At 41.0% G+C, this 23779-nt stretch overlaps 1 protein-coding gene and 2 long non-coding RNA genes across 10 annotated transcripts in view; 1 reads left to right on the top strand and 2 right to left on the bottom strand.

Annotated features, from left to right (window-relative positions):
- CIT (citron rho-interacting serine/threonine kinase) overlaps nt 1-3564 on the bottom strand; it is a 68932-nt gene extending 65368 nt beyond the window's left edge. For 4 of the 8 annotated variants that reach the window (XM_042053890.1, XM_042053897.1, XM_042053892.1 and 1 more), the window contains exons 1-4: nt 3440-3563; nt 2543-2684; nt 1118-1293; nt 150-251 (exon numbers count right to left, since the gene is read on the bottom strand). In XM_042053890.1, the coding sequence (XP_041909824.1) occupies nt 150-251; nt 1118-1293; nt 2543-2684; nt 3440-3535 (516 nt within the window). In that variant the 5' untranslated portion in view covers nt 3536-3563. Of the gene's footprint in view, nt 1-149; nt 252-1117; nt 1294-2542; nt 2685-3439 lie in introns of all 8 variants that reach the window. The other 4 variants (XM_042053891.1, XM_042053894.1, XM_042053898.1 and 1 more) reach the window with 2 other exon arrangements.
- Nucleotides 3565-4373: 809 nt separating this feature from the next.
- The window catches only part of LOC121676882, a 20433-nt gene continuing 1027 nt past the window's right edge, over nt 4374-23779 (bottom strand). The window contains exons 2-3 of the long non-coding RNA XR_006020644.1: nt 12993-13053; nt 4374-6553 (exon numbers count right to left, since the gene is read on the bottom strand). This is a non-coding gene — a long non-coding RNA (uncharacterized LOC121676882). The remainder of the gene's footprint in view (nt 6554-12992; nt 13054-23779) is intronic.
- LOC121676881 lies at nt 4402-10974 on the top strand. The gene is made up of 2 exons (XR_006020642.1): nt 4402-4492; nt 4601-10974. It is a non-coding gene; the product is annotated as an uncharacterized LOC121676881 (long non-coding RNA).

Raw genomic sequence — 23779 nt, 5'->3', positions numbered from 1 at the left:
CCCAATATTCCACTGGGCACATATCAAACAATGGTATGTATTGAAGGAAAATTTACAGAAACAAGCACATTTCAACCATCATATTGTTCTTTAATAAACCAACAGCAATGGCGTTCGACAGAAGAGAAAATCAAAGACTAGGCATTTACCAAGTAGAGATTTTTCTTGTCTTGAAATGCATATTGTAGCTGTGGAATCCATGGACTGGTGCTCTGAGCTAATATGCTGCGTTCTTCCTCAAAAAACGACACCTACCAAAAAAGTGTTCAGTTACATCATGATAAGAGGGAGTGAGAATACATTAGAATCCCTTAGTTTTAGAAAAACTTGGCACGCACCACAGAAAAATTACACAGAAATTATTAAGTGCTGTTTCCTGAGCAAGTGCCATGTGAGGGTAGTACCATACCTTGCTTTCTTGTCAATCTGTGCCACATAAAGGGTCATTTTAGTTGAGCTTCATTTCTGTTAGCCACAAACAATGCTGAGGGATATCAGGAGCAACCTTACTGCACCACGTATTGGGAAAAACTGATGCAGATATTGTATAAGTTCATGAGGTCTCTCATGGAGTATCTCTGTCCTACTTGTCATCTCATGTCAGCAAAGATTAACTTCTGTTTCTCACCAAACTATGACAACAACCTCCATTATCCCTTTTTAAAGTTTCCAAGTAACACATTTCTCAAGCTAGCAAGAGGTCTCCATAAAAATCCAGTCACCACAGTTTGCCTTCACACCCACTCTTGACATTCTACTTCACTCTTTAAAATAAAAAAACCCTTAATGAATAGATTGTCTGAAAATTCAAGCCATCATCATCAAGATCAATACTGATTCGGTGTTTTCATCACCTGTTTTTCTTTTCTTATAATTAGATGGGAAGCTCTTTACATGTTTTGGCACCTGAGGACGGCACCTCACTCAACAGACCCATAGACTGTGACAACGGCTTTTAAACACAGCAAAACTACACACAAATTTATTGCCTCACTGAAATGTAGGATGAACTTTCTCAAGATATATTTTTAACTCAATTCTAATAATAGTGTCAGAAGGAAGCGTTCAGCAAATTGCAATTTATCCTCCTACTCTCATAACAGAAAAATTTACATACATGTTCCTGTGCCATCAAGGACTCCTTGCTCATCACCTTCATAGCATAGACATCACCAGTGACTTTCTCTCTCACTACTTTGACATCTGCAAAGTGACCACAGCCAACCACACCCTTTACTTCAAAATCCTTCACACTGGGTTGCAGTTCCTTTAGTTCAGCAATAGCCTCTGCATCTATAAAAATAAAATACTTATTTTTACATTAGGCAACTGGCATTTTATAAAAAAGAGACAACATCGAAACTGGGGAATAAAATTTTAAAAAAAACAACAGGAAATCAAAGCCAAAAAAACCCCAAAATTAATTCCAGATTCTCAAGAAATGTTAAATCTTTCCAGAATATGCTTCTTATAAATAACAGCATGCATCAGAACTAGAAAAAGACTGTATCAATGCAGAGTTAAGTCTGAAATATGGTACATACAAAAGGATCAGGAAATGCTAAGACAGTTCCCATAGCAATGATAATTCTGTCCCATTCATAACATCGGAGGCTGAGAACCTCTCTGGTTTCTAATTTCTTTCCAGCCATCCATTATCAATACAAAGGATATTCTCTAAACATGAGGGCTTTACCCAGCGAATTCTAGTCCAGGGGCAAGGTTTGCTCCTCTGCCTGAGGGAGGCATCAGTCTATTGTCTAACAACCAACCACAGGCATTTATTGCAGATATTCAGCTCAAGTTTGCCACTGCCTAGTTCCAACCAGCATGAACTATGATAATCAATCACTCATGGGAGATTGTTCTAAAAATTATTCAAACTAGCAGAAAATTACTGTCTGCTAATAATACCTACAAACCATTGGGTGGAACTATGATGGAGGGCACGACATGTTACTTGAAACCAAATGTCTTTCTGCTATATCTTAATGGAAAAATTGATGGAAATTTTCTTTTCTCTTCCCCAAAAAGAATCTGAGCACATTATCAGCAAAATATTTACTCCTTTAGAACCTTTCTGAAGCACAGAAATGATCTTTACCAGTTACACATGCAAAACTGAGGTAACACATGTAATCTAAAAGGTGAAAGAGCCAAGGATTACCAAGTCTTTTTTTCTCATAGTCACTATCCTGCTCTCAACTTCTAACATCCTGCTGTGGTGCACACTTGAAGCTTTGCTGTAGCCAGTACTCACTTTCCAAGAAAGTACCTCCTCAAATATACAGTACAGACTAAGAAGGATGCACATTTGAGTCACAGCACTTCAAAGCCACTTGCATTTGATCTTCTCAGACCTGAACAAAGCTTTACTAACATTTCCAAGATCCCCTTTGCAGAGTTGATTCTGCCAACAAAAAAATCAGATGCTCAAAGTCCTGGGTTACAGTCAAAAGCAACTAAAGCATTACTCTAACATCCATATCCTTAAGAATTGTTTTATAAAGTGACACATGAAAATTAGTCTAAACAAACTTACACTTCTTGACAAAGTTGCCAACATGTTTAATTTTCATTAAAGCAGGGTTTCTGCATTCTTCAAAAAGAACAAATAATGAATCAAGGATGCCTTCCCGGGAGAGAGGAGACATCTGCTGTTGAGTTACAAAGAGTGGCTTCCCCTAGAAAAAAAAAAGCAGCAACAGCAGATGGAGTCTCAGACAACAATGAAAAGCCTGAAACCAATAACAGATGTATAGAGCAGATTATATATTATCCATTCTCAAATCACATCTTCAGAAATTAGGCAAATGATACAGAAGTGTGACGTAAATACACCAACTCAGTGTCTATATGTAATAGCTGTTACAGGTGTTCTTTCTTTTAGACAATGCAATCCTTTAAAGACAGTTTCAAGAAAGCCGTGATCAAATTTTAACAATCTACATCCTCCTGATGACTCTGATCTGCTGGCTTTTTCCTTGACATTGTATCATGAAGGATTTTTCATGGTACAAATAGTTTAAACAATCAGTATCAATAATACCTCTAGAAGAAAAAGCTGTTGAATCTCAGATGATCAAATAGCAGCCCCTTAGGTAAATTAATCTCAGGACAAACCCACAGCTCCTTCACCCATGAAAAAACTGAAGATTACAGGGCACAGAAAGCAATATTACATCTTTACATGGAAAAATCCATCAGGCTAAAACACTGACAGACGCACAAAACATAAGACCAGTTAGTATCCACTGAACTTTGCGCAAACCAGATACACTTTGAACTTCACTTAGTTATCCCTTTCTTTTACCGCTTCCTCCAAATAATGACACAGGCATGATTTCAGCATCCAAACAAGCAAAGCTGTATTTTGAGATACTGGGAATGGACAAGGACAAAACCGAGATCAGCTGCTCCCAGGCCAGAGGTTCTTCACCTGAAAGAGCAGATTTAGCCGAGAAACTCGGCTAGTGATAGGCTCCACTGGTCCTGCCTCGACTGGATTTCGGGCTCCACATTTAAACTTCAACATCTCTACAGCTTATCTCATACAAACGATCACCTGAAAAAGGGAACAGGGACAATCAGGAAGCACTTGACTGGCTCACTTTAAGTAAAAAAATATGGACATGGGGGGATGTAATTTAAGGAACATCTGCATTTCCTTGGGGACAAAATTCATAAGCTTAAACGCGCCTGGAGCGTCCCGGCAGTTAAACTGGGGAGAAGCATAGAAGCAATTACGTTGAAGAAGACCTCCGAGACCATCGAGTCCAACCTGTGAGCGAACCGTACCGTGTCAGCTTCCCCGCGGCACTCAGCGCCTCGGCCAGTCTTTCTTTAAACACCTCCAGGGGCGGCGACCCCACAACCTCGCTGGGAAGGCGCGGAGCCCCCCAAATTCCGGAGCTTGCAGCGGGAGGACACGAGCCCCCCTCAGAGCCGCTCCGTCCCAAGCCCCCTTCCCGTGGCCCCGAGCCTCCCTCAGAGCCGCCCCACTCCAGGTTCCGTTCCCGCGGCCTCTTCAGATCCCCGCGCGCCCCGCTCTTACCGCCGCCTGCGTTTGAACGGCGCGGTGGGCGTGGGAGTCCTGGCGTCGCTTCCAGTACCGCGGCGCGGACCAATCGCAGGCCTGCGGGGCCGGAAGCCCTGTCCGGGAGTGGCGGCGGCCCCGTGAGGGTGGGAGTGGCGGCGGGTTCTGAGGGGACCGTGAGGGGACCCCAGGGCTGTGGGGCTTCCCCAGCTCCGCATCCGGAGGGAGCAGAGGAGGGCCTTCGGACACTGCTGCACACCAAGCAGCTAGTGCTGCTCTGCCCTCACGGGTTTGCTCCCCCTTGTCCTGTATTTCACCTCCTTTTTTTTTTGTTCGCTTGTTTGTTTGTTTTCCTTGCCAAATCTTAAAAGGCAAAAATGACTCATTCTCAGTAGTTTTGAGTGGAGCTGGCTCAACCCTACCCTAGACGTCATAGCTGGCAGCAGCTCCTGGCAGGTAAAGCAGCCAGAGGGGAAATGGAAAGGTTTTCAGAAGCATTAAATTTCCTTCTGTAAAATGCTTGCCTGACCTTTATGACCTTTTTTGTATGGCCGTTTTATTCAGATACAGGTTATTAACTTTCAAGTGAAGCACTAGTGAAAAGCTCCCAGCTCGGCACCCCCTCTGTCCGTGATGCATCGATCAGAAGGCTCCGTGGGATACAGGATGATCTTGTGTAAGGATGGATCCGATGGATTCATGAGGAGATGTCCGGGGAGAACATCGGCACGGAGCACTGATGTGACCTGCAGACAGGTGCACAAAACATAGCCCCTTTTTACACAGTGTCTGGGCAAGATTTAATCTGGTAACAGAAACCTCGGTGATGTGGTTCTTAAAAATAATCATGTTGCTGATTGACAAAAAATAAGATATTTTGCTCTCCAACATTCATTTTAATGATGCTAATACTGGCTTGGCATCTAGCTGATCACATAATGGACTGATGGATTTATTACATTTGACTTTATAGAAATGATTTTAGAGATTTGTACTTCCACCTCCCTGAGTCCACCCCTGGAACACTGACATAGTTGTGGTGTATTTCTTGTCTCAAACTTACATAGCTGGGTTCATTTCAAGTTACAAAGCCAGAAAGTGTTTTTAAAATCTAATTGTCCACTACCTGCACTGCCAGTTTGGTTTTTGGACTCCACTCAGGACACTGTCATTGCTCGTGTCTCATCCACATCTGCATTGCCCAGGAGAGATCAGCTCTTAAACAGAAAAGCAGTAAAGAGCTTCCTGTGCATGAGCTGGTTAATTGTCATGGTAGTGTGGTAGCATTTTAGTAAAATACCACATCCTTCCCTGATATTCGAACCCTACCATGTCTAAAGGTATTCTACCCTAGATTTTGAACAAGTCTCATTGTCTGCCATCCAACTAAGAGAACTTCAGGCTCCTCTGCCTTTCCCTTTCTCCAGCCTATCTCCTCAGCAAATGTCATTAACCCCCTCTGTTTTAACTGCCAGAATTACTGTTAAATATCCACACTCTTTCTAATTCCATTGGGATATCACCATATCTGTACATCAGTTTGGATTTAGAAAATGGGGGAAGCAGAAGAGCTGGGTTCTCCTTCTGACAGCTCAGTTCTGTATTGTGTTCAAATCACAAAGGTGTGACTGATTCTCCTTCCATCTTCTCTGCAGGATGGTGTGGAACAGCTGATCCACACATTGGGAGAGGAAATGGGTCATTAAGGGTTTTATCTGATGTACATTAAGGCTCCCCTTTCCTTTCAGAATGTGAACACTGGCTCTGGGTCTCCCACACAATATCCCAAATTTAACCAGCCAAATTAGCTGCTTGGCTGGATCATGAGCCTCTCTCAGCTGCCCAACAGGTTCAACAATAGCATCAGTTTACTGATTTACAGGTTTATAATTTAATTTTTCCAAATAAATATATTTTTTGAGTGTTTGCAAGCAAAGAAGCTGGCTCTTAAAAGCCTTTGGGACAGATACAGTTTTCCTCATAATTTAGATGAAGGCTCAAATTAGATTAGTTCCCTTTAAGAAGGCCCTTAAATACATATTTTGCTAGAAGCAGCCATGTGATACAAGGTCACTTACTGGTTTTTTTTTTTCTTCTTTGATCCTCTGTAACAGACTCATGTAAATAGGAATGTCTACCAGCAAAATGAAATAGTAGCATAAAAATGCAGCTGCACCAGAATTGTTATCAAATGGTAAGAAAAAAACTGAAGTGGCAGATGAGGGGAGAAGAAGAGAGAGAAAAACTAGTTTCAGTGATAACACCTCAGTACCCATTTCTGATGTCTCAGGTAAAAAGAGAAATACATACCTGTTCAGAAGAACACATATTTTGTTTTTCTTTAAATTGGTGAAGTCTTCAGAGTGAAAGTGATGATTCCTTCCTACCTTTGATATTTTTATCAAGGGAAATCATAGTGCACCAGTCCTTTGTAACAGCCAAGTTATGTATCACTCCTTGAACTTGACAGCTGCTCCTGGTTATAACCTCACTTAAGTAGAATGAGCAGCAGCAGACCTGCAACCATACAAAGTAAAGGCTTATTCCTACTATTAAATTAATAGGTTGTCCAAAAGTGTAACAGCATAAATAGCTCTGTTATTTTCCCTAAGCAGGTCCCAATATGGTGCTCAACATGTTTTGACATCTCAGCATGCATTGAATTGGTTACCATCTGTTTGACATTATTTTATTATAAGAGTAGGGGTTTCCGTTTATTTCCTCAGCCCAAATTCTCTCCCCTCTTGCTGTTGCATTGTGCTCCAAGGTGACTATGTTCCCATTGTTTGTCACTGTAGCATCCTTCAGGCTTGCCTGAGGTCTAAGATACCACATAAATGTAAAAGTAAACAAGCAGGCAGGCAGGTACACTGGCTTTTTGCCAAGAACCTGGTGTTCAGATCCTCATCCTAACTAACTTCACCATATTTTAATGGGCAGAGAGCTCCCAAGTCCCCCCCAACACCATCAGGCTGTGAACTTCTGTATTTACAGCAGCATTACTTGGAAATATCTTCATCTGTGGAGCAGTGAGACACTTGTGGCTGCTCCCAAGGTGCTAATGAATTTATATATGGTTAGAAAGCAATAAACCAGGCTTGTGCTATCACAGTGCTAAGAGCTAAGTATGACCAAAAGCCTATTTTTTTTGTCCTACCTTGCAAATCTCTCCAGCTCTGTTCTTTCCAAATTGTAATGCTGCTCATGCAGATGGGTCTGCAGGCAAGGCTTCCAGGGGATGTTGGCCCCAGAGATAAATCATGCTCTTCAGCAAGGCCTTTACCATAGCTAATCTATATGCTAATCTATAATCTATAATTCTATATGAAAACAAAAAATTAGCTTTATCAGCTCTATCCCTTCCTCTAACTCACCAGTATTTAAAAGATCTTGTAATAAACCAAGTTCTTTCTTCAGCCCTAACCCTGATCACACCTGGGTTACCACTTTGTGTTTCAAAATAAAGGATTTAACTTGGCTGATACTGTCATAAACCATTGTAGCTCTCACCTTTGCTTAATGGGACCTAAATAATCCCTAGATCCCTGACACATTTTGTTTTACTTTCTTTCCCCAAACTATCACAAAGTATCCAACCCGACATAATAGTCATACATACTACAGGGGACAGGAATATTTGCACAATACCTATTTGGGAAGAAGAGTTATGGAAGAGGGAAGTAAATTCCTTATCGAAGAGATGAAGGCAAAGACAAATAATCGCCAGGAAAACAATTACATTGTCTTTCCTTCTGCAGTATTTTTAATTTCCTCCTGAGAATTTTTGGAAAAAGACTACTATGCTGTCATCCTCCTGGGATAAGCAAAAAGGAAATGAAACTTTAAAAGACCTGAAAGGCTGTTTGGTGTTTCTTCCACAGACTTTCACTAGAAGGTAGGCGCAGAGATAATATTCTTCAAGGTTATTTTGATTGAAATATTAAAGGCCTTTTTTGTTTGTATTAGCAATATGCTAATAATTGTATTATACAAGTTCACTGGGGGTTTTTTATACATTGCTTCTATTTTCTTTATATTTACAGAAGTAAAATCCATTAAAATACTTTTAAAAACACATGGCCCTCTTATTAGGTACGTAGTTGTCATCTATCTTTTGATTTATTCATAAAAATGCAAACAGACATATGTGATGCTGCTCTTCAGACCAAATCCCAGTTCTGAGGATTCCTCATTCCAGCACACACTGCTCAGTTCTGACCACACTCTCCTAACAAACTGTTGAATTCAAATGTTGAATTTCCCTGTAAGCCAAAACATAATCATGATAAACTTCTGGTGATCAAAATGAAATAGTAAGAATTGGGTCACTAAGAATCCTTCTTTATGAGCAAACTGAGCATTTAACCACATGAAAGTGAAGCGCCTTTTTTAATCCTAATTGTCTTCTTCATTTTTTTTATATTTGCCTAAAACAAATCCCTCATTACTTTCCAGAGAAATAATTTATTAACTTGTAGATGCAGTGAAAAGCAAATGATGTTTCATATATCTCAGCTTCAGGCTTCCTTTGTGCTATCACAGGAACACTCCTGATTCCACAAAAATTATTTTATAGAAAGCAATTTATTAAACCTCACGATCTGTCAAGACACATGAATATTGATGTGCTCACATTAACATCTCCTGGAGCAGCTGAAAACTAAATTTTGCATGACTTAATGGGAATTACATGTTGCAGAGCAACAGGTGACAAGAGCTTAATTAAAGCAAAACTGATGAAGTAGCTGAGCCATTATAAAAAATGTTTTGTTTTAAATGTCCTAAAGAACCACTTGCATGTTTTCATTGATGGGGAAGGGAAAGCAACTCTGGTTTACAAGATAAAACCTAGAACAGGACAGGTGCCACTTATCAGATGGAAACTGCATCTACCGTAACACTCAATTACTTTGGAATTTAGATAGAATAATCATGTAAAAAATGGCCATATCCAATTATATTTTACTTAGATTCCAAAAGAAAAAAAGAACAGAAACACCTTTATGGTGAAGATACAGAATTCCTTTGAGAGCACAATTAAAACTTATTATTAAAATTTAATCATATGTTGGTCCTAGGGTGAATGAATTCTAGATGTTCACAGCAGGACTCTTTGCCTTAAATTAACAAATCCACAGAAAATACACCCTTTCCTTAAATACAGCAATAATTTGCTTGTTTGTGGGATTGGGCATCAGTGCCCAGATATTTTATTAGAAAAACAAATCCCACCGGACTGAAGTATCAAAATTTAGTATGAAAATAGATTAAACAAAGTATGTCTGTTAAAATTATGTCAGCATTTAAAAGACAAACAAACCCACTCCTTATTAACTCTGATGATTTAAGATACAGAGGTAGACTTGGATTCTTTGTGTAATTGAACTTGAAAGAAAGTCTGTCTTTTTCCTTTGAAGATTTATTCCAAAAATGCCAGTATCCAATAATCTGTGCTCTGCAGCTCTATAGCATAGTGGGCAGTGGGTATAGGGTAAAAAAGAACAATAGTAGCACTTTGTGCAGAGTATAAATAAAAGCATCAGATGAGGCAATGACAGTTTTAATGTCAAAGGACTCTTCCAGGTAAGACTAAAAGAAATTTAGATTTGATTGCCTGCCTATTTTTCAATCTGGAATCACGATTTTTGTACTTTACGGATTTTGGATGTTCTTGCTCTGAGTGGGTGTGTTCATTCCTGTCCTGAAGAACTCAGCAATGACAGCCTACATGTTACTTTATTTAATTCTTCTAGAATTAGTTCTATACTGTTTGCTTGGAGGCCAAGAAATATTTTACAGTGACTATTGTGGGATTCTCATTTTTAAACAGCTTTTCCATGTTAAGAATTGTGATGAATAAATGATTAAAAACACCGACAAACACTGAAGTAATTTAAGGTTCATAAAGGAAGTGAATGACAATTTCTGGCTGCTTTGGAGGTCACTGCATGGTCAAATTGCTCTTTTTGGAGTGCTCGTCACCATTTCTCATGGTGATTGGCCTGGCTCACATTGTTTTCTCACACTTATAAATTTCCTTTACTATCTGGAAAGGAAAGGCTCCAAACCCAGTATATTCTTCCTCAAAAATAAGTTATGAATGTGGGAAATTGTTGCAATGGTGCAATGTTCATGGTCTGCCAAGGAATTGCATTTAACCATTTTTAGCCAAAGGCTGGATACAAAAATACAAGTCTTGAAAGAGGAATGGAAACTCCATGTGAAAGAGTTTCTGTGGAATAAACATTACCTGAATAAAAAATAGCTCTAGGCTACCTTTTTTCTCCCCCCATGTTTTTAAAGTATTGCAGGTCAACTTTTGTTTAAAAATAACTTTTAAATAAAAGGTGGGTTTATGCTACTATTTCAAATTCCTCTATAATTGAATTAATTACCTCAGTACTAAGGTAGAATATTTTCTACTTTCTGCTCTTCCCACCACTTAGCTCTCCAGTTTTCCTCAGAGCAATGGATCTTGTGTATTGCTTCTCTGAAATGTGAAATGGATAAGATGCAGCATTAATTAATTGTGCCAGTGGATGAGAACAATTAATAGATCCTTGGAAATGAGGGGAGAGGTGCAGACTTGTTGGCGCACCCCACACATTACATCTTAAACCTTTTAAGCTTGAAGCAGAAAGTAGTCAGCTTTTCATATCAAAGAGTTATCCAAAAAAGCTTAATAGCCAACCTCAAATGACAAAAAACAACGATAACTAAAACCAAAAATATATCTCAAGTAATTGTTATTTGTTAACAACCTTTCTAAAGCAGAACACCAGCTACCACTTAAAATCCTCCAGAAGACAATGTTTAAAGCAATGGAGGAGGCTGGGTTCTGCATCAACCTATTCCACCATGAACAGATACTACGAAATAAAGATTATTTAGAATACTGGATGCTAAAAGATGCTGGAATAAAAGAGATTTGTACACAGGCTGCATAGTTAGTTGCATCTTTGTCCTCTCTATGTTCCTGTGACTTTCATTCTGATGCCTTTCAATATCCCAGGCTCAAAAGATGATGTATCATCTAGTTCCCGTGAATAAGAACTGCTACTTCTCTCTTGAAAAGGGTTCTTTAAATCCTACTGGTTTTCTGGAATTCAGTTACAATCTGAGCCAGAGGCACAGCCAGGCAGTGCTGGCAGTCATGTTCAACAGCAGCGTAGAGTCTGCAAAAGTCTTCCCCCCTTATATGTAGCCTCTTGGGGCAAAAACTGCTATTCCACATTCAGAAATATCCAATGAACAGGCTGATACAAGGTATTTATAAACAATGAAGGTGCAGGAACAAGGCTGTCTCCCCCTGTCACTGTCTGCCCAGCTGTGGTATGACAGAAGAATACACAGCCCCCACTGCATCATTCAGCTATACCAACACATCAGAAAATGGCCACGGCTAAGAGCATTTTTCTTTTCATTCGTACCAACTCATTTGTAAAGGGCCATTTCTGCCCAAGCTGCATATAAATCGTAGGTTGTTAGTGGATTGCTGCTCTCTGGCTTCATCTGCACAGTGCTCTGTGCCAAAACCACGGCTCTGCAGAACCTCAGTCGTAAAGAAGAAAATTATCAATAAGCCTGGGCAGCTTGTGATGCTCAGTGACAGATTTTCACTGCCTCTATGGCTGTATTTTAATTTAGACAAAAATAGTTATCAGCACAGTTGCAAGGGAAAAGAAGTCATCTGCTTCTTATCTAATGTGTAATTCAAAAATTCCTATAATTGATCTTCATAGACAATTTTTGCAAGCTCACTCACCCACACTGCACATATTGTGCTTCCTGACATAATTCCCGACATAGACGATGATATTTCAACAGAGGAAGCTTGTTAAATCAGGTCAAAATAAAGAATCAGAATGTGCTGCAAGTCCTTGCAGCTGTCTTTTCACCCTTCCCCCTTATCCTCACCAAAAAACCACAAAACAAAAAAAAAACAAAAACCAAAACAACAACAGAACACACACAAAGCAATACAAAACCAATTTCCAAATACCGGTATTTTTGTAATGGGCTAAAAACACAAAATTCAGCTTTGTTAAATGTTGATAGGCTTCTGAATTAAAATACATTATTTTCTCCAAAGATGTTGGACTATTACTGTTGATCAGACGTAACTGCCAGTCTTTTATTGCTTCCACATGGTTTAATTTTCCCTGGAAGTGCCATATATATTCTAATGATCTGCCAAATTAAAAGAATTCTAAATGGGTTCCCAATTGATGAGATGGTGTTTCTGAGATAGGACAATAAAGGACATTTTCTCTCACAGACAAACACAAAAATTCAGGAGGTGATAATCGGTCCTCAGGTGTCTGAAAGAGCAATACATAATTTCAGAGCAACACAAACAATAGATGCATTTTCCATTCATAATGACTGTAAGTAAAGAGGAATATGTTTCTGTTTTATAAACACAATCACTGGCCTAGGCAGCATTCTCCAACTACTCAAACTGCTCTTATTCTTCAAAGAACTGAGATAAATGAAGGGTTCAACAGACTAACAACTAATAGATACAATTAAGGTAGCAGAAAGCCAGACAAAGTTCAACAGAAGCATGTTAGAATACTAGACACAAAAGGCTGGCACAGGGGAACCCCATTTTAATTTCTATGAATGCAACTCCAGCTTTTAAAACAAAACATTTGAAGTGCAGAGTGAGGTAGAATCCTTTATTCCAGATTCTTTTTCCAACTCTAGGTGCTAATTCTATAGCAGTTGAGAGATGATTCCCATAAATCACCTCCCTCACCCACAGGCCTTTCCCCCATCAGCTGGGGATGGCTCTTAGGCTGTGCTGCTGAATGATTTTCCAATACCTGGTGGCTATGGCGCTTCGGGTTATTTATGCTACACCTTATTGAGCTGGTAAGTCAGCAGGAGAGAAAGGGAAGCAACCAAGGGGGATGCACGTGCAGACACACTAAAAATCACAGTAAGCTCTTACCTTTCATGCCCACAGCAAGTTCCCAGGAGGCTTCTGCACTCAACAGGGATGTTGGTGTGCTCTGAAAATTGAGACAATATTTCCTGAGCTCTGCAGACATACCATGTTATATGCAAGCATCTCCTCTTTCCCACTGAGTAAGTTCTGAAACACTCAACAAACTCAACAACTTGAAGGGCAGACCCATAAGTATTTCAGCTAGTTGTAGATAGGTTACTTCTTTGGAGTTAAATAACTGGAGTAAAACTGACCCAGCATGTATTTTATATATATATTTATATATATAGCACAAAACTGACCCAGGGAGTAGTAAGGATTATGAGCCAGACTGTGGAATGGGAAGCCATACAGGCTCTTTCGCGAGGATATTCAATAATGGAATGTTTGGAAGGTAGTTGCTTCCCTAGTTTTTGGCCTTCACTGAAATTTCTTCATTTAAATGTAAATTTGGGGAAGCAATATTCATCTGTCTATATGATGCCTTTATATGAAAACAGTGAGGGAAAATAAAAATTAATTAAATTCTTTACATAAGGCTACATCTGACACTGACCTAAAAGAGCATAACTAAAATAGGCAAAAACATGTTTATTTAAGCTAAGATATACTTTTAATAGCAAAGTGTTGCTGAAAGAAACCAGATACCCAAATAAGTGGCAAGCTAACCCACAGCACTGAAATCAGGTACAAAATATGGTTTCTGATGACTTTTCCCTTCCTGCTCAACAAGGCTGATTTCATGTCATTCTAGGCAGGCAAAGGTGTGGAAGCTTTATGAAATAACCTGTTTTCTAAGAGAGAGAAGAATCACACACCAAAGGGCATTCAGCCAAACCCAGAGCCTAGATTGCTATGGAGTTTTATCAGTCTCTACATCCAGAATGAAAAGCCATTGAGTAAGCAAAATATGCATCCCATCTTTATATTCTTTCTACATGTACTAGTTTGTAAACAAACCAGTGGGAGGGACCAAGTCAGAATAACAACTTAATGGAAATTAAAGAAAATGAAAAAAAAAACCCTAAAAGAAAACACTGGTTCAAACTGACATAGGCAAGATACAACCTGAGTCCCTGTTAGGCAGGGTGGTGGTAGCAGTCTGGTAGAATGGTGGCTGCAGTCTTCTGAAGCGGTGAGCCTGTAGAAAAAGAGTCTGCTCTTCCTCAGAAGGTCCAGTGGTGGCTATGCAGCTCCTGTCTTCTGGGAATCCAGTAGAAAGGGTTGCCTCTGGTGTTCAGAGTCTCAGATTATATTCATGATGGGATGCTTGGTTCCTCCCTCTGGGTGGAGCATCTCACAATGGGGTAATGAGTCATGAGGCCAAGTGTGATTAGGCTCATTAACAGAAGATAGTTCGGAGGGAGTTATCTGTGAGTCATGCGGCAGGACAATGATGGGCCATTAACAGCAAGATAGTCTGGGGAGAGGAGGCAAGGAAACACTGCCCCACCTGATTTCAACAGCTCATGAGGATGGTAATAGAATACACTGCAACCCAGGACACTACAACAGCATGTCAACATATTCACTGATCCCAGTGAACCGTATTTGGCTCCCTTTTTGTCACATCGCTGCCTTCACTCACCCCATGGGAGAAGTTGGCTGTGAACTCACACCAAGGCTGCACTAAATGTTCATAAATGTCATTCCCGATGCAACTGGGCTCACCCAGTCCCTGCAGGCATGGAATGCTGTACAGCAAAATGCAAAAATGGGAAGCAAGAATAGAAGGCACTTTATTAAGGTAATGTTCATATCTAAATTTCACCCCCATATAGATCATGTGTGGGTGAATATTAGATTTAAGCAGTCAGCTTAATGCTGAATATTTTATTGACAAATATGGTCTATGCATTTCCTAAAATGTCTAGAAGTATGCAAAGCAATAATATGGGAAAGGCAGGATAGAAAGAGAAAGGAAACTTTTAATCTTAAGGTTTATTTTTAGGTGATCTATTGAATGAAGGTTTGGCTTTTCCTTAGAACACCCACATCCATGCAGCAGAGCAAAGATTCTGATGAATGTGATACCCAGAGTATCACAGCTTTCTCCATGGTTGTTTTTTTCATATAATGTAGTCAGTTAATTAGATCTCCTCTGATCAATCATTGAATTTCCGCTTCAAAAGGCATTATGATATGATGAGAGTGCCTTGCAGCAGTTAAACACTTTGATTTTTCTGTCCTAACACATTTATAACTGATGTCAACTAGGTCCTCCAAGCAGGAATAAATAAATACTTTTTAAAATTACAAGCACAATTTATCTGACAATTTAAAATCTGACCAGTAAAATTAGTGTAATATGGATTCATTCTCTCCATTGGTCCTTTCCAGTATCTAAGACCAATCTCTTTCATGTTTTCCATGTGCCTTATGTTTTGATCTCAAGCCCTCTGGAGCTTCAACCTTCTCTCTTGCAATTGTTCTCTTCAGCTCTTTTGTAGCATCACTATTATACATCTGTGACTTCAGCTGTGTTACAGCAGCTCCTTCCTTGATCCTCAGGAGTCTGACTCAAAAACCAAAGCAGTGTAGTTGTTGTAAAGATATATTGACAGGAACTCTTTTGTTTTCCTTTTGTGACTTGACTCTTGAAGAGAAACTGTGATCTAAGGGTTAAGACTGTAGGTCACAACTTCATTATGAGATTTGCATGCTTTGGCATTGGGGACTGTTGGCAAGTTACTGCCTTGGCTTCTCCTCATCCCTCTGTGAAAGGGGAGCAGGGATTAGAGGACAATGTCACCCCAAGGGTTGCTTCATTATAGTTTCTGTGAAGAGGTTTGGACTCCTTGGAAAGCAGACAGTACAAGGAGGGGTGGTGTGTAGTTTAGGGAAAGGTTGGGTTTTGCTTCCTCTCCAAAAGCAGATGGTATGTGCAACATCCAGGGATCTTTGCACAGTGCTGTTCAGAGAAGTTCTTATGCTTGCAGTAAAACAAGAAAATAAAAAAGCTTTCAATGTCCTGCTTTTGTTTGTGATTCAAGTCCCAAAATGAGGGAAAAAAGATACATTGGTTTTCTGAGCAGTATAAATGGTAGAAAATAATTTACTTTTTAATCCTATGGAAATACTTTTGCCAGATGAAAACTGTTCTGCTTTTGCCTTTCCAGCAGGGGAGTGCAGTCTGCAGGTAATTAAACAACAGAAAGCAATACCCATAATTCAACAGTATGTCTTAGCTATTACTTGGCAATTCTTTTTCTCTTGAAAACCCCTATACATAATATGAGCTTAAAACAGAAATCACTCATAGCAAGTTTCATTTCATTGTGAATTGTTCTCATACAGTAATATGTAACCACATTTGTAAGAAACCCAAATCTTTTCCTGCCAGCTGAAGCTGTCCTGCACTCTTACAAAGTCTGCTATTTTGCATTTGAATACCTGCTATGTGGGCAGCAGACCCCAGGGAGATGATACACCAGTCTGGAAACCTGACATTCTGTGAAACGAAAGGGTGCTGACAAACTGAAGGGGATTTAGGAACCAGCAACTAGAATGAGAAGACACAGGATTTTCATTTTTCTGGAGCGATTAAGATTTGGCTATTTTTATAGCAAGGTTGATTACTGCCTCCCAAATTAAACCCACTACTCGGGGAAACATATTATCATCTGGAAACTCATTCCCTAGTACTTGCAGGTCTCCCCATGGCCAGGCTGACACAGCAAAGACAGGTTTCCAGGTGCCTCCAGAGCCAAGAGGAGGAGAGGTTATTGCTCCTGACAGTGTAGAGCACTCCTGGGGCCCAGGGAGACAGTGTGCCCATGTCCTGTGAGCTGAACATGTAAAAGGTGACAATGTTCTTTTTTACTAACTCAACTGTTAAAAAGAAATAGAAGAAATCACAGTTTGAAAGCATGAAAAAGGAGAAAGATGCTGGGGAATAGCACTGACTACTGAATTGCGCTGAAACCGGGCCAGGAGACACCTCAGAGACAGAGTCAGAGAAGTGGGTATTTGCTTTATTCGGTGCACTGGGTGTGTGGGGATCGCTCCTCCAAACACACACACCGGTGCTCTCTACAACACAGTATTAAGGGTTAAATTATGAATATTCATCACATTCCTCGGGATAAGTGTGGTATTACAAATTATTTCTCGGAAGTCATTAATATCATTAACATATGGGTCATGCATGCGCACGCTCCTCTTCTTCCTCGGGGGTCTTTTTGATGAAGACCGGAAGTCTTCCTCACAGTGCCCTTTTCACCTTTCTCCCTGGGCATGTGTAGTCCTTTGAGGAATGATTCAGCAGTCTCTGAGATAATCCTTGTCCCCTCTATCTTGACAAGATTAGGGTGAATTTGGCTTCTTAGGTTTTGAAATTAACATCTGTCTGAACTAACATTTGCTGTCTCCCAATAGTTAACTTGTGCTTACATGAGTTAGTTATTGACTGCCCTTTCCTCACTACCTCAAGCTGATGCAGGGTCCCTCATCCATGTAGAATGAGCTTTAGCTCACCAGGAGCAACTTAATTACTTCTGTTCAGTGGTTTTCCACCCACGTGTTTATCGTAGTTTGTGGTCTTGGAAAGTGCTGAGGAAACAGCTCAGGGCATGGAAGGGGATTACTCTCATAGGTAATGGGTGCTGCAAAAACTCCTTCTGAAAGCTTCTCTGCTGCATATACCCAGGATGTCTCCCCCTGGACAGGATTGTCTGGCTCCTAATGATGTGACAAGGGAGCAGATCCTGTATGGACACAAAGGTGCTGGTATTTGCATCAAGGAGTTAACAGCCCTAAGGATTAGTAATTACACAAATAAATATACAGCTAATAAAAAACCCTGTTATCCTGTACTTTTTACTTTAAAATTCCTTGTTCCCAAAAAGTGAATCAGGTCTCTCTTCAGGTAATTTATAGAATACCAGTTTCCATAACAACATAATTGCTCAGTGAAGTAAAAATACCTGGCAGAGTTGCCATTATCATGAAATAATTGACCACAACAGTTAGTGAAAGAGGCTGCATTAAACCCCACATTGCTTTTTGTCAACATGGCCAATTACAATCCAATAGTACCAGATCAAAGACCAGCATTCCTAAAATGAGTCATTACAAATCACTGCATAACCCTAAGAAGCAGAGCAAGATAATAGTGAACAAATATTTTTCCCTACAACAAAGCACAAAGTAATGTCCAGTCATTAATGGTTGCAGAACTCCATGGCCCACACCATGACCGATAATTTTAGGACTTAAGGGTTTGCTGTAAAGAAATACTAGCAAAAACAGCTCTCTGTTTGTGCCTCCATATGAGTGAAGGCACGAGCTACTTTTCAATTCTTAATAGGAGTTTTTGTTCCACAAAGGCTTGGCAAACATTGTCATATGGTAAGATTCAAGAGGGAGAAACTCACACCCACTGCTGAAAATACCTACTTCATTAAAAAACACAGCACTAGTCCAGATGTAGATGTACATCTTCCCATGGAACCATTACATCTTTACTCCTCCTATGGGCTGCAGAAGCAGCCAGCCCACGGCTGGGTTTGTGTAGAAGCGCTCAGACTCAACACCTCTCACATGAGTGTGCAGTTCCCACCCTGCACAGCCCCAGCCCAGCTCTGCACTCCGTCATGCTCACCGTGTCCGTGAGACATTTTTTGTTTCTCTGCAGCTTCTCCAGCAGCTCCAGCAGTCTGCTACTTGCTGGTGAAGGCACACAGTGCAATCCCTGCAGCTGGCGCAAGGGTATGTGAGGATGAGTGCCCTCTTGGCTTAAGTGTTGGAAGATCATCCTACTAAGAAGGACCCAGCTTGAATCCTGTGTCCAGAGTCTCCCTGGAGCGTGGTAAGTCAAGAAGGAGCCTCAAGTGCAAAGCAGCTTATGTGTCAGGTCAGGGCCAGGCGTGAACTGAAGTCAAATTGCTGGTGTGGTACCCCAAACAGATCAAGCTGGCCTGAAGTATTGGCCATGCAACTCCTCCAGATCCAGAGTAGTTCTGCTTGTTCCTGGCACTGTCAGCTTTGTTTTGGAGAGTCTGTTAGAGAATGCTTCCAAACTTCACAACTCACAGAGATGAAAACCTATAGTACAAAATTGTTAAATCTCTAACTCCTATGTGCCAAATTACAAAACTCTTCCCCTATTCTTTTCCCTTTGCACCCCTTGTTCCTTACACACAGGCAGGGTGAGCACAGCATGGTGTTGGCTCTGTCCTTGGGAACTCTTGAGTCATCCAGGCCATGCTTCACCCCCTTAGCAGTCCACGGATGTTTCCCCTGACTTCAATGTCATGAGTCACCTTGGTGGATGAGTGATCTTTCTGCTCTACCTGACATGATATTGATAACCCTGGGAAACAACAAACTTGTCAGAAACTCTGTGGAGATATTGAGCCTTGATAAAAATCAGGATGGTCTTTTATTTTACTACATCTCGCTTGGCTAACACTCATAACAGCTTTCTTTTCCTTCTGTTTAACGAGAAATCTCTGGTTTTTTCACCCTTACCAAGTGTCCTGGGTTGCAGTGTATTCTATTACCATCCTCATGAGCTGTTGAAATCAGGTGGGGCAGTGTTTCCTTGCCTCCTCTCCCCAGACTATCTTGCTGTTAATGGCCCATCATTGTCCTGCCGCATGACTCACAGATAACTCCCTCCGAACTATCTTCTGTTAATGAGCCTAATCACACTTGGCCTCATGACTCATTACCCCATTGTGAGATGCTCCACCTAGAGGGAGGAACCAAGCATCCCATCATGAATATAATCTGAGACTCTGAATACCAGAGACAACCTTTCCACTGGATTCCTAGAGGACAGGAGCTGCATAGCTACCACTGGACTTTCTGAGGAATATCAGGCCCTTTCTACAGGATCACTGCTTTGACAGAACCACATCTATCACTTCAGGAGGACTGCAGCCACCATTTTATTGGACTGTCACCACCGCCCTGACTAACAGGGTGTCAGGTTGTATCCTGACTCTGTCAGTTTAACCCAGTATTTTCTGCCTTTATTTTTTTTCCCCTTTATGTCCCTATTAAGTTGTTACTCTGACTTGGTGCCTTCCACTAGTTTGTTTTCGAACTAGTACACCAAGCTCTGCAAATACACCTTCCCATCCTGTATTTCCTCTACCCAGCACCAGGGAAAAGCTAGGCACATACTAGATAGCTTTGGACATTACAGAAGCAGAGAAAAAAAGGTCACACATGAGTTTTATCTCTGGCTTTGCAGTTCTGGCCTGTTTTGCAAGCAAGACGCATATGGCTTTTAATTATTCATTAGGGTAACTGCAAACTCTCTGAGGCTGCCTGCACCTCTTGCAGCAGGGGAGGCTGTGGCTGAAACACCTCGGCACAGAGGTACACAAACAACCAGAAAAAGCAAAACATTTGTCAGAAATAAAGTGCAGGAAAACAGTGAGAAAAATAAAGCAATTAATCATTCACAAAGTGGGGAGTGGGGCAGGGAGAGAGAGAGAAAGAGAGAGAATGGCCAAAGAAACCTGCTATCTTGTGGTGCCTCCCCTGGAAGTCTGTCAGCCCACTGGCAGGAAGATTAAGGATGTTGATGGGAATTCCTTTCTCACCACAGTCGGCTCTAAAAGCACAGGACAATAACCTACTTTTACAGGTCTGGCTGTGGCTTTGCCACAATACATCTTTTTCTCCCCTAACTCTAAACAAAAAAGGATGATCTCTTGCACTGCCTGTTATCTGAGTGCTGCCCTCATAGCTGAGGTAAAGGTATTGATTGAAGCACTTGGACATTTATTGGATTTACAGCTTTTTTGATGTGTGAAAAATGCTTTGTCCTGCTAACTCATACAGTCTTACATGCTCCAGCATTTGTTGGTGTAACCACCAAAGGTCCAGACCCTCTGCCACACTTCCTTTGTGAACAGACCAACCAGTGAAATCCCTGCAAGGCAGAATACAGATTTCAAAGCATCAGATTTAACCATATACTTGACATTGGGCTTGAAGAGCCTGCACATCTTAGAGTTCAGCTCTCCTTGACCCTCTGGGAAGGACAATACTCATTGCTGTATCCACAGCTTAAGCTGGGTTGCCTGTTTCAGTATCTTGATCTTTGAGGAACCTGTTTAGCAGAGTGAATTTGCACTGGCTGGTTGCCCTGGATGGCTTCTTGAGTCAAGCTCTCCAACCCTCCCCACGGCTTATTTACTGGATTCAGTACTTGTGGGAGGGGGAAAAGAAAGAATGGAAAATTACTTAGAGGTAAGGTCAGTGCCATCCTTTTGCCCCATAAGGATAGAACCTTTTGCTACTTTCTTTTTTATACAGACCTGCAAGATTTTGATCTGAGCAAGGAAAAAATGATTCACCCTCTTGTAGAGACTCTTAACACCACTCTGTTATAGCTATGCTTTATTTTAACCCTTGTTTGCTAATATCACAAAGAAGGCCTTCATATGTCCTGGGCAAGGTGACATTTCTGTGTTCTGTAATGACATCACTGGCATCAGTCACTTGCTCTCAGTTCTCTGTGTGCTTGAGTCAGTCTGGCCTTTTTGCATTTTCAGAAAGGGCCATCCCTGGAGTGATTTCCAGGCTGAAAGATCATTTGTTCTGTACACACAGGAACCTTCTGTGTTGCAAGAGCATGAGCTCTTGAAATGCCTGATCTAAATCTCCACAAGAACTACTCACTGTTGCAGTCCTCAGTACATGAGGAGTGAAGTCTCACATCAGGCTTCAGTAGTGCAGTTAAAACAAACCAAAATAATCTCATATTTGACTTGTTTCCAATAACTAGCTCTTCTATTTTCTGGGCTGAAGTTCTCCAAAGGACATAACCAAGCTTAAGCAGGGGAAGAAGAGCAGAAATGGGAGTTGGGTGTCTGTCCGCTTACGGGCAGCAACTGTCCCAGCTCTCAGCAGAAATACATTTTAGGATCCTAATAGATAATGCCACCATATCATTGTAAAGAAACTGCATTATTATATTCTTAACAGTTTTTCATAGGTATTTGGCTGTGATGATATATACAAAATAAAATATTAATAAAGTAGCATACAAAGTAGTTTTAAAAGTAGTAACATATTTCTAAAATGCCAAATCAATAACTAAATTCACAGGATAATGAATTTCTTTGTAAGTCAATAACATGTTGTGCTATAAAGAAAGCTTTAATCCAGGGTTACTCCAGGTAACGCAGTTATGTTTTGCAGTCAATAGTCCCCAAAAGAGCATTAAGCTTGTATATATGCCTGACTAAGATGGTGGCATATTTACAATGTATTTCACTGATTTATATGTCCTTTTTCCTCTCCATCCAAGCAATAGCTTTTCTTCATCCCTGTCCTAACAGCTGCAGAAATGGGGTTTGTCTCAGGCTTTGTTTGGGAGATTAAAACCATCTCTTTTTGTAGTATACAAAAAGTATAATCTCTTTTTGTTTTATACACTGAAGGAAGCATTAGAGATGAAAATTAATGCCACAATGGATTTTGTTAATCACACCAGGAAGCTTGGTTTGCTGTAGTAGGCACTTCCAGCAGAAGGTACTCACAATCAGTTTAAATATTAAACGCCCTCCTGTGTTTAAATAGTGATGATCAAATCTGGGTAATCACAGCTCCTGTCGGGACAGGGGTTCTTTTAAAAGGGCCAGTACTGTCCAAACCATCTCACCTTATGGTCAATCCCTCTTTCCAGCAATATAAGTGTCTGTGGAACTGCAAGGACAAAAGGACTAGAAAAATCAGTGCCTGGGGGAATTGCTGTGAGATAAAGGAAGTGTCACCTCTGGGTCACCAGCGCAAAAGAAATCATAATGGTCATAAGGGCCAATAGTTACTGTGGTGGGACAGGTGCTGGCAACATGAGGGACCAGTCTCTGCTCGGTCCTTGGAGAGTAGGTGCTCACATTACAAAAAGCATCACTGCTGTTAACTGATGCTGCCAGGAAAAAGGCCAAGGATCAACAGGTCCCCCAAGCTGGGCTGTTGGGGTGTATCCCCAACAAAGGCCAAGTCCCAGTGGCAGATGGCCAAAGGGAAGTTTGCATTCCCACAATTCATGTTCTAACTGTTACGAGTAATCAGCAGCTCTCCAGGGCACTGGGTTTGACGTGAGGCAGGAGCCAGCCCTGCTTGAAAACTGCATCAGTCACCAACTGTCCCAGCCAAAAACATCCTTGGACTGATGCATTGGGGCTGTTGCATACAGATGAACATGGTCTAAGTGAACCTTCCATAGAAGGAAGGAAAGCAAGCCCCAGGAAAGCAGCATACAAAGAGAAAAGCTGTAAAAAACCTCGTAATTCCTTTCTGCAGAATCTAGGAATCAAAAGTACAAGTTTCCTTTAAAATGTTTTTGTTCAATCACTATTAAAGCCTTGATTGATTTAAAAGTATAATCAGAAATTGAGGGAAATGGGTCTTAGCAAATGTGACAATATACAGGTTTATTCTGCTGTATTCTGCCTCAGCCTCCCTCCTGTGCCAGGATCTAAGGGGATAGAAAATCAACAAAACCAAAACTGAAACCCCAACCAGTCCTGCCCCTAAGAGAAGGAATAGTGCTGGGAGCTGAACTGACTACAACTCCCAACGTTCACTGAGGGTACCTTTAGGACAAATGTTCCCCGAGAACATCCCAAACAATCTGAAATTGAAAGCAAGCCCCGGTGGCCGTTGGAAGCTGTAGTCAGCTCTCCGGGGTAAACTACTGAGCACAAAGATCCCGAGAGCTGCTCTGGCAACCAAAAGAGCCCCGCTAGAGCTCTGGGGGAGCGGGCGGCGAGCGGGGAGAACGCGCTGTTCCCCTCGGGGGGTGCAAAGCTCCCTCCTTGGGC

This window comes from Corvus kubaryi, unplaced genomic scaffold (genome assembly GCF_017639235.1).
Source record: "Corvus kubaryi isolate FWS band 111438036 unplaced genomic scaffold, C.kubaryi_AGA036_p1.0 split1-37173, whole genome shotgun sequence".
In the NCBI taxonomy this organism is placed as follows: domain Eukaryota; kingdom Metazoa; phylum Chordata; class Aves; order Passeriformes; family Corvidae; genus Corvus; species Corvus kubaryi.
Note: the sequence above shows the minus strand (reverse complement) of the source record. Positions and strands in the feature narration are given on the sequence as shown.